The sequence below is a fragment of the Chinchilla lanigera genome, unplaced genomic scaffold, assembly GCF_000276665.1.
Source record: "Chinchilla lanigera isolate Chin_1 unplaced genomic scaffold, ChiLan1.0 scaffold00037, whole genome shotgun sequence".
Taxonomy (NCBI): domain Eukaryota; kingdom Metazoa; phylum Chordata; class Mammalia; order Rodentia; family Chinchillidae; genus Chinchilla; species Chinchilla lanigera.
Genome location: NW_004955438.1, coordinates 18,287,863 through 18,304,348, shown reverse-complemented (window position 1 = coordinate 18,304,348; position 16,486 = coordinate 18,287,863). Strand labels below are relative to the sequence as shown.

The 16,486-nt window shown below is 35.6% G+C and overlaps 1 protein-coding gene across 4 annotated transcripts in view; it reads right to left on the bottom strand.

Annotated features, from left to right (window-relative positions):
• Papola (poly(A) polymerase alpha) overlaps positions 1-16,486 on the bottom strand; it is a 66,865-nt gene that overhangs the window by 30,031 nt on the left and 20,348 nt on the right. For all 4 annotated transcript variants that reach the window (XR_261947.2, XM_005390400.2, XM_005390404.2 and 1 more), the window contains exons 4-12: positions 12,250-12,331; positions 10,580-10,689; positions 10,082-10,135; positions 7,582-7,693; positions 6,637-6,726; positions 6,408-6,546; positions 4,849-4,921; positions 3,381-3,501; positions 2,356-2,440 (exon numbers count right to left, since the gene is read on the bottom strand). Coding sequence is in view for 3 of the 4 variants with exons in the window: in XM_005390400.2 (XP_005390457.1) it covers positions 2,356-2,440; positions 3,381-3,501; positions 4,849-4,921; positions 6,408-6,546; positions 6,637-6,726; positions 7,582-7,693; positions 10,082-10,135; positions 10,580-10,689; positions 12,250-12,331 (866 nt within the window). In the remaining variant the exon portion in view is untranslated. The remainder of the gene's footprint in view (positions 1-2,355; positions 2,441-3,380; positions 3,502-4,848; positions 4,922-6,407; positions 6,547-6,636; positions 6,727-7,581; positions 7,694-10,081; positions 10,136-10,579; positions 10,690-12,249; positions 12,332-16,486) is intronic.

Genomic DNA, 16,486 nt, shown 5'->3' with positions numbered 1-16,486 from the left:
TACAAAACAGTCCTCTCCCCTTTCTTTCAAGGCAGGCTGGTATTTTTTTGTGGAAAATAATTTGTTGGATTTTTAAGACAAGTTAAATTTTCTCTATAATTCCGTCTCTTCCAAGAATGACAGATATATTTCAAATTTAAAACTATACATACCAAATGATATTTTAAAGATATGCTCCAAAGAATGTTTAACCAACTTTCAATCTAGGGAAAAGAATTCCAATTCAGGATATAGCCAGTTATTAGGATATTAAATATGAAGACATACTTTTTAAAAATTCAAATATATGAATATCTCGAAAGCCTAATAATGGCAGTCATCACTGAACGTTAAAAGGAGACATTTCTGATGAAGAGTTAATAATATAAATAGAACTAAGTACAGATAAAATTAACATATTGTTATGCCTCCAAATATTAGTTTTTTGACAACACACTTAAATTTTCCTGAAGTTTGCCTACTTCCCCATATGTGAAGTCATTTTTAATAACCTAAAAAGATATGACTGTTTCACTAAGGCTATTCACATGTAAGATGGGTAGGTACTATTTGGCAAAGAATAAAGTATAGTTTTAAAAAACCCATTTAAAGAAATATTAAGCAAGCTTTAAATTATGGGAAGATCCAAGCCAGGCATGTGCCAGACACCTAAAAGTACCATTGAGGGAAGCTAGGGCAAAGGCAAGAGAGTTCCAAGTTTGAGTTTCACCCTGGGTAACTTAGAGATTCTAGATTATAATTTTTATTTTTTTATGTTTTTTTTTTTTTTTTTTTTTTTTTTTTTTTTGTCTTTTTGAGACAGCGTCTCGCTATGCGGTCCAGGCTGGCCTTGAGCTCACTTTGTAGCCCAGGCTTAGATTAAAATTTTTAAAAATGCCTAGGAATGCAGTTCAGTATACAGGCCCTGGGTTCAATCCCAAGCACTTGCGGGGTAGGGGAGCACCAAAGTTTGAATGTCAATTTTCAAATGACTCTGGCAATGTCATTTTCCAATTTCCAAGTTAATCTTTCTGAAAATGAAGGAATCGGTTTATTTAAGCATATACTTTCAAGACCCTCTATTCATACCAAGAAATTTGAAAAAAATCTTTGTTTTTTTTAATTGAGATAGGGTCTTGTATATAGTCCTGGCTGGCCCTGAACTTAGTATGTAGCTGCAATCCTCTTGGCTCAGCCTCCCAGAGTGCTAGGATTACAGGTGTGCACCACCATGCCCAGCTAAAAGAATCCATTTTTAATTCTCAGAAATTAAGAGATATTTTTCTAGTAGACTTTTCTTTATCCTTCTCCTTACATGTATGTAATTATGTCTCTTAAAGTACTAGTGTATGTTTATTAAACATTCAAAGATACTTCTCCCAAATTTTAGTTAAAATAAAAACCAAAACACTGTCAAATGAAAAGCACAATTTGAGGAAGTAACAAAACAAGAACATTCTACATTATGCTAAATTTTATTAATGTAGTGCTCCTAGAATACAAATAAGCTGGGTCAATTACTGCTTTTTCATGCAAAAGATAACAAAAACAAAACACAGAGACATCATGAAGGTCACCATTCTTTTTTTAATTAGTAATAGCATAAAATAATCCTTAGATTATTACAAAACACAATCCAACGTAAGATCAAATGGTCAAGAGAAGTTTCAAGCATTAAAAAATTTTCAATGGGACTATGGCAAAGTTTCAGCCCACATAAAATAAAGAGTGTAAATCCGTGGTTTTAGGTTGTATTTATGTGTTGTTTTTAAAAAAAACACTAATAAAAATAATTATACTCATTTAAACCCCAGGAAAATTGTTTGTAAAGGTATTGAAGGAGATTGACACTGGGGTAGGCCAACAATTTCAGTTATGAAAACACTTAACTGGCCACAGTTCATTGACATTTTATTAACTATATATGTATAACAAGACTATTAAGGATAAACAAGTTTCCTAAAGCAGATCAAGTACTTAGCTTCCAGTACCAGGACTCAAACTCACGACCTCACGCTTATCAGGCAGGCGCTGTGCCGCTGAGCTAAATCCCCAGCCGGTACTTAGCTTCTTAAGAGGAAACCTAACTACAGATCTTTGCCAAGATAGAGTACTGTACCCAACTGACACAACCCTACAGAACTGATGCTGCTATGAATGCAGTAGTTCATTAAGATGAGGCGACAAAACTGTAGGGGCCATATGTTATTCTGACAAAAAAGAAAATACGGAATTTACCAAACATGATTACGTCCTTTGTCAGAAGGAAAATCCAAAACTACATTAGTCTAGGAAGAACAGACACCATTTATACTATCAATAAACCATTAGTTAAAAAGAGCAACATATCCGACCAACATGCCTTAAAATACATACTTGTACTTTTGAAAGAAGTTTGGAGCTTCAAAAAGTTTGGACCACTCTGCCTTACTCAGCAAAATTTCATCTGTGATAGCAAGACCTAAATTAAAAACATATTAAAATGTTTGTATCCTTCAGTCTAATAATCTAGAATTTTAAATAAATATACCACATGCATTCAGTGTAATCCTAAAACTAAATGATGAGCATTTTAATTTATGGCTTTACAGCATATTCTTACATACATTTTTTTCAAAAATGCTGGAGCATTTTTTGAGAGCCAGATTGCTTGTAAATCACCATTACTTTGAAATGCCAACCTCACAGAACAAATCCCTCAAAATTGAAGCACTGTTATCAAAGAAAGACAAGTTTCCCATATGTGTACTTTGTTTCTCCTTTCTAAAAACAAGCTAGCTGCTATGGCTAAAGGGATTAAAAGCACCTTCCTACGAAAAGCCTCCCTGGACAAAAGGAAAGGATATTAACCTTCTAAATGTAAAGCTGGTACTCAAAGATTTTCTTCTACTTCCTTGTCTACACACTCATGAAACAATCCTATTCTGGTTACTTCCCTGAAAGCCCACATGCTAAGAGGTATAGGTTTAAATTTAAAAACAAATAAAACCCCCCAAAAGTTCAATAAAGTACACAAGTTTTTTTTAGAATAAAGGGTGTTTTCCCCCAAACCTGTTTCTTTCAAGGAGTAGAGTATAAAACCCGCTAAGAGTTCTTCACACCATGCAGTAGAGGCAAAACGTTAATGCTGTTTATACTTTTAGACAGCAACAGAATAGCACTAAGCCGGCCCTTTATGACCCAGCTAAGGACATGATTTTAACTACTGGTTAATCTTCCGACATACAATCAAAACTAAACTACCTAAAAGAAATGATTCTCAAATATTTACTGTAATCAAAAACGAACACCAAAATCCAATTCAGTGAATGCGTTCTTCAATGAAGTGCACAGCTGATTACTGAGTCTACAATGGTATGTAATCTTCAGGTATAAAGGAGATCATAAGGATAAACACTTACCTTGTTTAAACTCCTCAACCATGACCATCCGTGTTGAAACGGACACATTGTACGTGGAGTTCTGTTGTGGGTATGCTGGTGTAATTATAGGCATAAGATGGTACCTATCACTGGGGTTTACCTACATACAACAACAGCCAATCAGTTTCTTCAAGAACAATGCAACAGATACTCGGACTTTTTACCCCTTGTTAAACTGAACCCTGATTAAATTTTTATCATTCATAGCTGGAGTTGAGAAAGAAAAATCATGAAAGGAGAGATTACAGAATCAGAGATTTGGTATAAACTAATGGCTTGTTGTAATCATTCCGGCATGATAATTTTAGCAACCTTACTAGAAAAAATGTGTCTTCTAAGCAAAAAAACCAAAAAACTGTTCACACAATTATAAAGAAATGTAATGCTACAAGTTATTCTGTATAAAACAAAATAGAAACTAGTTTTTAATACATCCTTGCATGGAAGATTAGTGACACACAGTAAATCTATTTTGCCTACACTGACAGCATTCTAAAAGGTGGCTATCAATCTGTATATTGGTGGTTAAGTGACATATCCCACAATAGGAACTATGAACTCACATCCTCCCAAAATTCAATGCCTTAAGGTTTGGAAAACTTGAAAATACAGAATGTAAAAGTTTTTGATACTGTAACAAGATAGCAAATTAATTTAGAAAAATAGAACTGCATAAACCTTATTCTAATCCAAATCTGCTTCCTCAACTAATATAGCTGGGGTGGGAACACATCTGTAATCCCAGCACTTAGGAGGCTGAAGCAAGAGGACTGCGTTGAGTTCAAGGCCAGCCTGGGCTTACACAGTGAGTTTAAGCCTGAATCACACAGTGAGATGCTGCCTCTAAAAAAATAAAATAATAAAAACTTAAAACCTAATAAAATTCATGTTAACATTGACATTGCAAGCAGCAAATGTCATAACTTCCCAAGAAACAAAACAGAAGCCCTTCTTTAGCCCAACCATGTTTTTGTAATCTAAAATATATAAACCAATATTTACAACTATACGTAGTGACTAGAATGATACTGCTTAGATATTATCTACTACGTGTAAACCGTTAAGCAACAGCTTTCCTACAACATCCGAATTTTAACAAAATATTTAGATCAAATGAAAAAATACAGGGATTTTTAGTATCCTTTTATTTTTTTAAAGCACAAATGCCCACACAACTTTGATTTACAAGGTAGTTCTATATAGATTTAAAATGTTAGTAAAATTTGTATTAGAAACTATGTACAATTAAATGTGGTTCACAGGGTACATCATTATGCTTCTCACATCAGAGGACAATTATAGATGAGGTTATCTAAAAGAAAGTGTAATACAGATATGTCCACTCATACTTTGTAAAAGGCTGGGAAGGCTCCCTGGAGTTTATGCAGATGACTTTTACTTGTTATTGCACAGTGTGAATTTGTAGGGGAAAAAATAATACACTAACCCTTGGGTCCCATACAGGCAAATTAAGATTGCATTCTTCAGGCTGTTTCAATAGCACTGGATTTGGCCATTCCCTGTTCAAAAAGATTGTAGCACTTGATAAGACTATTGGATATTACCATCTACAAGTATTTTGTTAAACATACAGCATTTGTGAATGTGATCCTTCTTCATTCATTTTGGTACACAATACTCTTTTATTTATCCCTGCTGTTGTTAGATTATTTGTCTTCTATGAAATTAGAACATTTGATAGCATTCTCAAACTGAAGATAAATATCTCTGCCTCTCAAAACATGTAATAAAACAGTATTTAACTAAAAAAAGCACCAGCTCAAGATAATGTATTCACCTCAACCTTGAAACAGACAAAAATCCCATCTTTATACTAGTTTTATCCAAAGAAACTAGTCTAAAGGGTGATACTTCCCATTACAGTTAAAAGGATGTGAATAATCACAAAAATTAAACAGAACAATTTTTGTTTCACAACTTAAATGCAGTATGGATAAATGTAGTGAACTGTGGTTGAATACAGTATATGGGAAGCAACCTATACATTAGCTACTTCAGTTTTTTTAAAGAAGAGAAAAAAAATGGAAACATCTGCTCCCTCGATATCAAGGTTAACTTCCTAAAATCACTGTTTGTAGAGGTGTAGCCTTTAGAGAAAAAGATGTTCTAAATTTGATAAACACTTTAACATATATGGTTAAATTGTGCTATCAAACTGTAAAACCTCAGGATGCGTATCAGAAAGTTGGGCAGAGTTTGAAATTATAAATGCTCTATAATTTTTATAAAATTACTAGGGTAATTATTTTTGCAGACAAAGGGGTATAAATAGGCAGGAATCAAGAAGAAATACCTAAATCTCTAGGATAAATGTGATCAAAAATCAAGAATGGTACTTTGAAGGGCAAAGCAACTACTATGAAATGGCAATAATCTAACTTTTCTTCAAGGAAATCGTGGCTGACAGATGTAGACATCTTGAGATAAGGGAACTGTAGTAACACCACAAGTCTCCTGGGTAGTGAATAACTTTAGTCAAGCAACTCACTGCAATTTTTTCAAGTACTCTACATTGATTCACTCTTCTAAAGCTTTTTATAAAACTGACATCTTTAATATTTTATCAAAGATAAATGAATGGCTGAAAGTCCAAGTAATTATAAATATTAATGGCCTATGGCTTTAAACAGTATTCAAAAAGTGAAAGAAGTGATGCGTGTTAAGTTTATCCAAAAGTAAGTGATACCCCAACCTATTAATAAATTGGATTTTAACAGGCATTTCAACTAAACTCAGGAGTTTACATGGAGGGCAGGTTTATGCAAATAGGTACAAACAGAATTTGTTCTACTATCCTGAAAGCTTTGAAAAACTAACGGAGTTCAGGTTTGCCATTTTATATACAATGTGATCTCCCAAAGCTATCTAAATACCTAATTCAGGAACTACAATTTGAATCTGAAACCAGCTGCAGAAATGTCAGAAATAAGACTAAACTTCAGTGTCTACAATAAAATTTTATTTTAATATAATCTAAACACATACCATTTAGAAAATACCAAGAAAAATTTATGTACAAGAGTTGATGCTATTGCATTTGGATAAAGCTGGCAAGTTCTTGCTACTAGCATAGCCCAGGAAACACCGCCGAGGAAACCTAATATATTGGAATAGATGTTGTGGCCTGTTGATCAGAGAAAAGCAAAAAGATAAATTAGTGTTGGATAAAAGTTTAAACATTTTTAATAAGCTAGCAAACAAATTCTGAACTCACGTTTGGCCCACAGTTTGATAGCTCTCAGAGTTAACCTGAAGTTGTCAATGTTTGGTACTAGATGTAAAATTTCATCGGTTACCCTGCAACCTGATTAATAGGAGTAAAAAAAGAAAAAAAAAAAAAAAAAAAAATTAAATCATCGAAGTTTATGATAATATACCTTCCAAATTTTCTGCAACTGCTGTCATATTAAACAACTCTTATTTGATGGAAACACTAACGAGAAAAAAACCAAAATCTAAAGCATTTATCTCCCACCACAAACACAGGCCTAACTAAACCAAAGAAAACAAAGTGTTATCTGTTTCATCTCAAACTTGCAACTCATAATGAAAACTTCTGCCAGGCACAGTGGCACACATCCGCAACCCCAGCAACTCAGAAAGCTAAGGCAGGAGGACAACAAGTTCGAGGCCAGCCTGGACAACTTAGAGAGATCTTGTCTCAAAATAAAAAGGAATGGATATGCAGGTCAGTGGTAGAGTTCAATCCCCAGTACGACAACAAAATTTGTTCTACACTAAGGATTCAATGCACTTAAGTTTCCAAGAACTGTTGTCCAAGAGATTGGTAACAGAAGTAGGCTAATATAAAGTGGTTCAAAAACAGCCCTCTTAAAAGTCAGAACTGACAGCATTACAAAGGGATTCCAGGATTCAGATTAATTAGGGCTGCAGGGTAAAAGCTAAATCACTAGAAAGAGAGCACAATGTCAGTTTTTGTGAGCACGCAAGTATCATTAATAACAGGATAGAAAAAAGTAGTAACGAATAAAATAAACCATGAGACACTTCTCTACATTCTATAGGAATACACTTTACATGACTCACTATGGATTGAGAAAATGGCTATAAAAAGCTGCATGCAAAAATACAGCTAAAAACAACTACTTAATATCTGATAACTCCAATTATGCAAAAGGAAGTAGGCTTTTTTACATACCATTAAGACTTCTTATGCATCTTATATCTAAATTTTTAAGCAGACTGTCATCTCGTAGGTCCAAATCTTCTGGAATAGTCTGCAGTGCTAATCTTGCAAACAAAATATCAATCTAAAACAAAAACAAAACTTGAAATTCCTCATCTGTCAAACCATTTTTAAGGCTCTTCTATTTTAAAATGTCTACTTAAAGCCAGGATCTTCTCAGTGATCATGGACACAACAACATCCTTCAAAGTCTACAGGGTAATTCATACCATAGGTGTCTTATTCAGATGTTAAAGCATGGGTACTATGAACTCAAACTCATCCATATACCAACTCATTATTTTAATAATTAAAGGTGGTTAAACGTATGCTTAAAGTTAACTTTCAGTTCATCACTTATGAATTGTGTGTAACTGCATAATAAAGAACGCCTAAATATAAGGAAGCTATCTTTATAATTTAGTACAAAAACACTTTCCAGTAAAATAAGGAGCTCCTTATACATAAAAACTCACATGTCTATATTACAGTATGGCTTCATTTAATTTTGAATAAAAAGAAAACAAAAGCAAAACATTAAAATTAGAGAAACATCCAGCATAAATAACCAGTTTTTTGTTTGTCTGTTTGTGTTTTTGAGACCAGGTCTTGCTATGTAGCCCAGGTTGGCCTCGAACTCACAATTCTCCTTCTTCTGCCCTGAACGCTAAAACTACGCATACATCACCATGCCAAGCAACAACCAGTTACGCCTAATGTTGAAGGCTTAGAAAATTCAACCAGCAAAATTTTTCTTTTCATGAAAGGTAAACAAACAAAGAACTAACACATATCTGATAACTATTCGTAAGGTTAGGGTTTCCCAAAACACTAAATGCTTCTATAAACAAGCCTTTCATAAGATCAGTTTTAAAAGCAATTATTTTAAAGAGCTTATTGTCAAAAATCACTTAAACATATGATGAGGAAGAAATATAATATACTGTTATACAAATTAAGTATTTGTGTAGTATAAATTTTAGAGTGAAACTTTCAAAGTCAGTATCTCCCCCAATTATCAAAGAAATAAACTTCATGCTCATAAAATCAAGTTAACTCAAAAGCAAATCAAACACTGATAGGTTACAATGAAATTATAACTTCACAATGAAATTCAACTTTCACAAAAAGTTGAAGTGCAAAAATGCAAAGACACTTTCTAAAGTAGGATTTTTATGTAGTATATACTATAGAAAGCTACACATTACACAGTCCACACATCACTGGATTCTTGCCTCCACCACACAAACCTTAAAAAGGTGATTCGGATCTCTAACAACAAAATTCCTCCTTCTACATAATCCTCTTTTTGGGAAAAATGGGATATCACTTTGTAATTTATATTACAGACTTTTTCATTTTGAGACAAGGTTTCTCTCCGAGTTGGCCAAGTTAACCTTAACTTGCTCTACAGTTCAGGCAGCCCCAACTCACGATCTTCCTTCCTATCAAGTGCTGGGATTACAAGCACGTGTCACCACGCCCGACTCTACAAATTGCTTTCTGTTTGTTATTTGTTTTTTCAGAATTTTTTGGCTTTTTTGAGACAGGGTCTGTCTTGCTATATCATTTGGTATGGCCTTGAACTCACTATGTAGCCCAAGCTGGCCTTGAATTTGCAGCAATCCTCTTGCCTCAGCCGCCCAAGTGCTGGGATTATAGATGTGCACCACCATGCCTGGTACTGTTTAAACATGACAGTAAATCAAAATTAAATGAACCTAAGACTATTTTACAAATTTCATATATATGTACTTATTAAGGGCAATACTTTTGACTTTTCACAGACCGCCTTATGTAGCAATTCTAGAAATTACCTTTTTTGGGCAAAAGAGGCTTCCACTGTCTAAAATGTGATAATCTTTACCATTATTATAAGGACTTTCCAGCACCATTATGTTCAACAGAAATAGCAAAAAATAAAGTCGTTCCACCATCAGCTTGTTCCCATTTCTTTCACTATACATGTTGAAAGCTCAACAATTTGAGCTCTACTACAAATCCTCTATCACAGCAGTGGCAAACCTATGGCACATGTACCGCAGGAGTATGTTTCCATCATACTGTACTTCTAAAATACAGTACTCATACTGTACTTCTAAAAAGCTCAAAAAGGTTCGCCATCACTGCTCTATGAGAAAATACTTTCACACACATAATGGTTCATACTTTTGTTACTACCTCTATGAGACTAAAACCGTAAATTTTGCACATGAAAAAGTGATTTTACAGTAGCACTTCAGTCTTAAGCTTTCTTTACTTCTGCTTGTTTCAGCTTCTAATTTCATCCGGCACTTAAGAAAACTAAACATGGCAAATACTATAAAGAAAAAGCAGTGACTTGTATTTTTAAAAACCTTGTTATTAATACCAACCAACTCTTAATTCTGATTTTAAAATAAACCAAATTTTTAACCTAATCAAACTTAATGACACCTCACAGCAAGAACTGTCCATTTGAATCACACCTTACCTCTATCCCATCAAAACAGAGTTTGATGACTGGTACAAATGCCTCTTCAACAGCCTTTAAGAAAAGTGAACAAGTTTAGTTTCTGAAATTTCACATTAGGCCTATACTACTCTTCAGTACTTTAAAATAAATGTGATTCCTGAAGTTGATTAAACATAATCTAACATAATGCCTGATACAAAGTAAATTCTCAGCAACTAGCTTTCACCTTCATGCTCCAGGGTTCCAATCCTTGACTTCTGCCATTCATCTAACGCGGAGTTGTGGGCAAATTACTTAGAATTTATTTTGTTTGCCTCTATTACCTAATCTATAAAAATTTACAGAGTTATGACTTTAGGCTTGTTGTAAAGAATACAATGCAAATACATGTTAAGCGCCTTGAATGGCCTGGCAAACTGCAATACCTCAATAAATGATGACTGTACCGTGAAATTCACTCAACTGACTAAGTAAATTTTTATAACCCCTCCCCTCTCACCCCAAACATTTACATACTCTTAAATCTTTTACTTCTTCCTGTAATTTCAATTTATCATAGAATGAGGTGAAGAAGTCACTTCGATCAACATGTCTTGGTGCAACACATAATGCATCAATATCGGCACCTAAAAAATAACAATCCCAGCAACCACTAGTTAGTACTACAAGAAAATTATTTTGCATCTTATGGCAGCATTTGATGTTATAAAATCTGTTTAACATTATACTGGCAAGCTCCAAATGTATCAATTCAATAAAAATTACCAGTCAGTAGAGTTGAAAAACATGGTTCTAACTGACAGAGCACGCTTTTCCCTGATACACCCTGTATTTTAGTGAACCCAAGTAAATCCTAAGTTCAAAGAAAGTTGATTCAGGACTCTCATGATAAAGAGGGAATTATTCAAGTGCATGCCCTATGTCTTCATGTCATTAGAGACATGGTAGTTAAGCACCAAAACTGTTTTTTCTCTATATACTATGTGATTGGTGTTTATATGCTATTGCACCAAAAAGGAGAATTAAAATCAATTATTGGGATCATAAAAGGGAGAGACTAATGTGAAGTCAGATCAACATCATCATTTTTCCCAACTATGAGATGCTACAATGCTAGGTATATAACTCAGTGGGAGTTTGCTTAAGATGTGTGAGGCCCTGTATTATCAAAAAAAACTGTAAAAAAGGGAAAAAGATGAGATGTTGAGACAGCACTCTAAAGGATATTCAGTATATTCACAAAGGGGGAGAAAATTTTATCTTTCTACCTACCTACCTACCTACCTACCTGAGTAACACAGGACACATCAAAATTAAATGTGCTATTACTGTCACAGAATAGAAGATGGGTCAGGAAAGGATAGCAGAACACACAAGAACACTACACTTACAGCTTTTTAAAAAACAGAGCTCAGACGCTAATAATTAAGAAATATAGCCTCATACCAATGGAGCTCCACCTACTGGTTCTGCCAACAGACAGCAAGGGGAAACTGTTTACAGACTGCTATTTTTTTTTTTGTTTGTTTGTTTTTGTTTTTCTCCGGTACTGGGAACCGAACTCACGACCTTGCGCTTGCCAGGCAGGCGCTTTTGCCGCTGAGCTAAATCCCCAGCCCCTACAGACTGCTATTTGTTATGTGAGAATAAAAGTACTGCGGGGGGAATAAACAAAATAATGCAAATTAAGAACTTAGTGCCCACTTTAACAAGTTTAATAAATGTTTATAATGAAAACTTTTCATTTTTGTGTATAGAGAAAATAACTAAGATTTATGAAATAAAATACAGTGATTAAAAATGGGCATACACATTTTGTAATGTCTATAATAAATGTATGTAAAGTAAGAAGAAATGAAGAACACATGGGTCCAGAAGAACTTTACAATAGAAAATGTTCTACACATGTGCAATTTCCAATGTAGGAGCTAACAGCTACATGTGGCTATTACACAGATCAAGTGTGGCTAACTTCAGGGAGCTGAGTATTTCTTAATTTTAGCATTCACTGGACACTACTTGGAAGACATTATTTTCTATCTTCTTAGACTCCTTCAAGTACTTACTCTTCCATGCAAACCTAAACTTGCATGGGATTCTTAAGTAATGAAAAAGAACATGTCATTATGATCCATGCCATATAATCCTTAAGTAAAAAATGCATTCCTTCAAGAGAAATTATGTACCTTTTGTATGTACTCCTAATCTGTAAGATCCAAATGTAAAAATTTTTCCTCCAACATTTTCAATTACAGATTGTGGAAGATTCTGTTGAAACAAACCAAATAAAAAGTCAGTAAAACATAAGGGTAATTTTCAAATGATACTGTACTTTTATAATTTTCAATCTTGGTCTGGTTTTGTTTTTTTGAGACACTATCTCACTACATAGTCCAGGGTAGCCTTTAACTCACCATGTAGCCAGGCTGGCCTTGAACTAGTGATCTTCCTGCCCAATCTCCCAAGTGCTGGGATCACAGATGTGTACCACTACAAACCTGGCTCATACTGTACTTCTAAAAAACCAAATCAAGTCAGGCAAGAAGGTCCACACATGCAATCCCAGCTCCCTGGAAGCAGAAACAGAATCCCTGAAGCTCAGCAGCTCAGGGTCAGCCTGGGAACAAGCAGGACTCAATCTCAAACCAAAAAAACCAAATAAAATGACAGTGCAAATTTCCATAGAGCATATTCAAACATAAGATCTCACCAAAAACACAAAATGGTCCTTCACAGATCAGTCTAATCTGAAATTCAAGCAATTTCCAACTTCTAATAGTGTTCTTTGGTAAAGACACACACTATTTTAGAATTTGCTACATTTCCGGGCACCACAAGTGGAGATCAAGTGATCCCACAGAAGCAATATTAAAATCAGGGCATTTAATCATGACATAGATCCTACAGAAAATAATGAATATGAGATTCTAATTTTAAAAAAATATTCTAAACACTTAACGGTATTCAATGATAATACTAAACATCCCACAGCATATTAGAGTGTAACTTTCTCATCTCTAAAGTGACTTCAAAGTCAGTACTGCTAAATAATATTTTTTTAGATTTCTGAAACACTTTGGTAGAATGATTTTTAAAAGAACCAGACTTATTATGTTTTTTTTCCTCAAAAGCATCAGGAAGAGGGGAAACGCAAAACATTCAAAAACTGTTTTCCTGCAGGCATGGTGGAGCCTATCTGTAATCCCAGCACTTGGGGGAGGCTGTGGCAGGAATAGTGCAGTGAGTTTGAGTCCACCCTTGTCTACACAGTAAGTTTAAGGCCAGCCTGAACTATACAGCAAGGTCCTGTCTCAAAACCAAATGTCTTCCTAGCACTACAGTAAAAGTAATACGGTATGTTCAATGACCCAGTTCATATCTGTCCCAACATAAACAATGTAATGAGTGGCAGGGCCTTTCACTTTCCAATTCCTTAGTATAATAAAGTGGTTTTTTTTGTTGGTTTTTTTTTTGGTACCAGGAATCGAACTCACAACCTTTTGCTTGCCAGGCAGGCGCTGTGCCACTGAGCTATATTCCTGGCCCTATACTGTTTGTCTTTGTTTTTTTTTTTTTTTTTTGGTTTTTCTTCCAGTACCAGGAATAGAACTCGCAACCTTGCGCTTGCCAAGCAGGCGCTGTGCTGCTGAGCTATATTCCCAGCCATATATATTATTTGTCTTTGTTTTCGTTTTTTTTGGTTTTTCTTCCAGTACCAGGAACAGAACTGGCAATCTTGCGCTTGCCAGGCAGGCGCTGTGCTGCTGAGCTATATTCCCGGCCATATATTGTTTGTCTTTGTTTTGTTTGTTTTTGTTTTTCTTCTAGTAATGGGAATTGAACTCACAACTTTGCTCTTGCCAGGCAGGCACTGTGCCACTGGGCTAAATCCCCAGCCCTGGTACGTTCTAAACTTCCTTTTCTTTTGGTACTAGGAATCGAACTCAGGACCTTGTGCTTGCCAGGCAGGCGCTTGTGCCACTGAGCTATATCCCTGGCCCTTCCTTAGTATAATAAAGCACTTGGTACCAAAAATGTACAAGATTATCCCTCCATTCCCTACACCAAAAAACTTAAATGGCACTAATCAAGTGTTACGTCATATACCAAAAGACTTCTAAAAGCTTGTAGGGGCTGGGGATATAGCTCAGTGGCACAGTGCCTGCCTAGCAAGCACAAGGTCATGAGTTTGATTCCTGGTACGGGAGGGGGGCGGGGGGGCAACCTTCTAAAGATTCAAGAAAGGCAACATTCATTCTACTTTATAAAGTGTTGCCCAACTCTGAAACTGGGAACAAAACCAATTAATGTCTTTAAACTTCAGATTCAGGGACTCTTGTTGAAAAGGGCATGTTTCACCACCATCACAGAAGACAACATATATGAAAATTGTTAACATTTCTAAGAAGCAAGGCTTCTGCTTTCTTATATTTAGATATTGATAAATATGTGCAATGCTGGCCTGGTTATTTAAAATAAGATTGCAAGCTATGTGTACAGTTAGATTCGTAAAAGAAGTTAAAAAATACAACAATGAACTGATGACAATGGCAATTAAAACACACATTTCATGGAGAAACACTGTAATAAAACCTTTTGGAAGGATATGAGCACTCTATATACCTCCAGTGTGCAATATAGCAGCCACTATACTCCTTTCTACTGACCTCCTGAATGTGGTTAGCGTGTCCCAGCAGGTGGCCTGCACCACTAGTGGTACAAACAAATCTAATCACTTTTATTGGTCTTTTCACTGATAAAATAAATAAAAAGCCACCTGGTCGTACAGTCACACATGTACCACTTACTGATGGTTCAAGCCATATGGCAGTGAAATATGAATTACTTAATGCCCCTTCCTGAATATGTTAAAAACCTAAATGTTTCATTTTAATCCTAAATAATCACATGTGGGCTAGACACTAATGTAGTATACTTCTAGAGATTCCTGTATTTATCCTATTAGGATCATTGTAATCAGAAAATAAAATTTCTTAAGTCAGGTTATAGAAAAAAACAAATTTCTGAAGCACAGTCAAAAGTTTTTGAAATTTTTTAAACTATGTAGTCAAGGTAGCCTTCAATTCACTATATAGTCCTGGGCTGATCTCAAACTTGAGACTCTTCTGGCTCAGCCTACTAAGTGCTGGATTTATAGCCCTGCGACATCACACGTGCAAAGAAAAAAATTTTGATTGTAAAATCTTTGCTTAAGGACCTAAGAGTATCAAGTCTTAGATGGCAAACAAATCAGCCACCCATTTGTTAGTTTTTTGTTGTTCTTCTGTGGTTTCTGTCTTTTGAGATGGTTGGGGGGGGTCTCCCTAGGTTGCTCAGGCCAGGCTTGAACTAGTAGTGATTCTCCTGTTCAGCCCCTCAGGAAGTGTGCACAAACATGCCCAATTCAAGCCAAACTCAAACTTCATAAATTTTCTAACTATATTATTAAATCAGTAGTTCTCATCCAAAGATAGTTCTTCCCCTAGGGCCAGCTGACTAGAAAAATTCTTGGTTATTACAACTTGTGGAGAGGAGTGACCCATACCTAAGAGGGCAGAGGACATACTGCTCAGCATCCTGCAACACACAGAACAGGCACCCAAAAAGAACTATCCGGTCCACATGTATTAACAATACCAACATCAAGAAATCCCATAGTAAATTTTAAAACTAACCAGCTGGGAGACACACTCTATAAAAGGCAGAAACAAAACATCAAACCTCAGAAGCCTAAATTCTTTACCCCATGTTCTAATCAACTTGCTGCCTACAAAGGTGGGCTGCCAACAGCCAGGCGCGGTGGCACACACCTGTAACCCCAGCACTCGGGAGGCTGAGGCAGGAGGATCGTTGCAAGTTCGAGAACAGCCTGGGCTACAAAGTGAGCTCAAGGCCAGCCTGGACTGCATAGAGACCCTGTCTCAAAAAGACAAAAAAAAAAAGGCTGGGCTATCAAAGAGTTTAGACAAACTAGAAGAGGAGGAGCAATAATTCTGTTAACCCAAGCAATTTTTCTTATCTTCAGGAAAACCAGTGGAAAGAACTACGGTACATCAAGAATCACGGGCTCAGAGCTGGTACATCGTGGTTCACACCTGTAACCCTGGCACTCTGGAGGCTATGGCGGGAGGATCACCATGAGTTAAAGGCCAACCTGAACTACATAGTGAGACCCTGTCTCAAAAAACCTAAAAAATTACTGGCTCAAGTAGTACCTGAGAAAAAACTCAAAAAAGACAATACTTTTGTTTTCACACATACACAAAATTAACAAGTCCTGGCTGTCTACCTGACTAAAATTCTTAAACATCTAAGAAAAAGCTTTAAAAATCTTTATTTCTTAACAGGGTTAACACAATGCCTATTATCCTCTAGCTACTTGGGAGGCTGAGGCAGGAGGATCCTAAACTCAAGGCCAGGCTG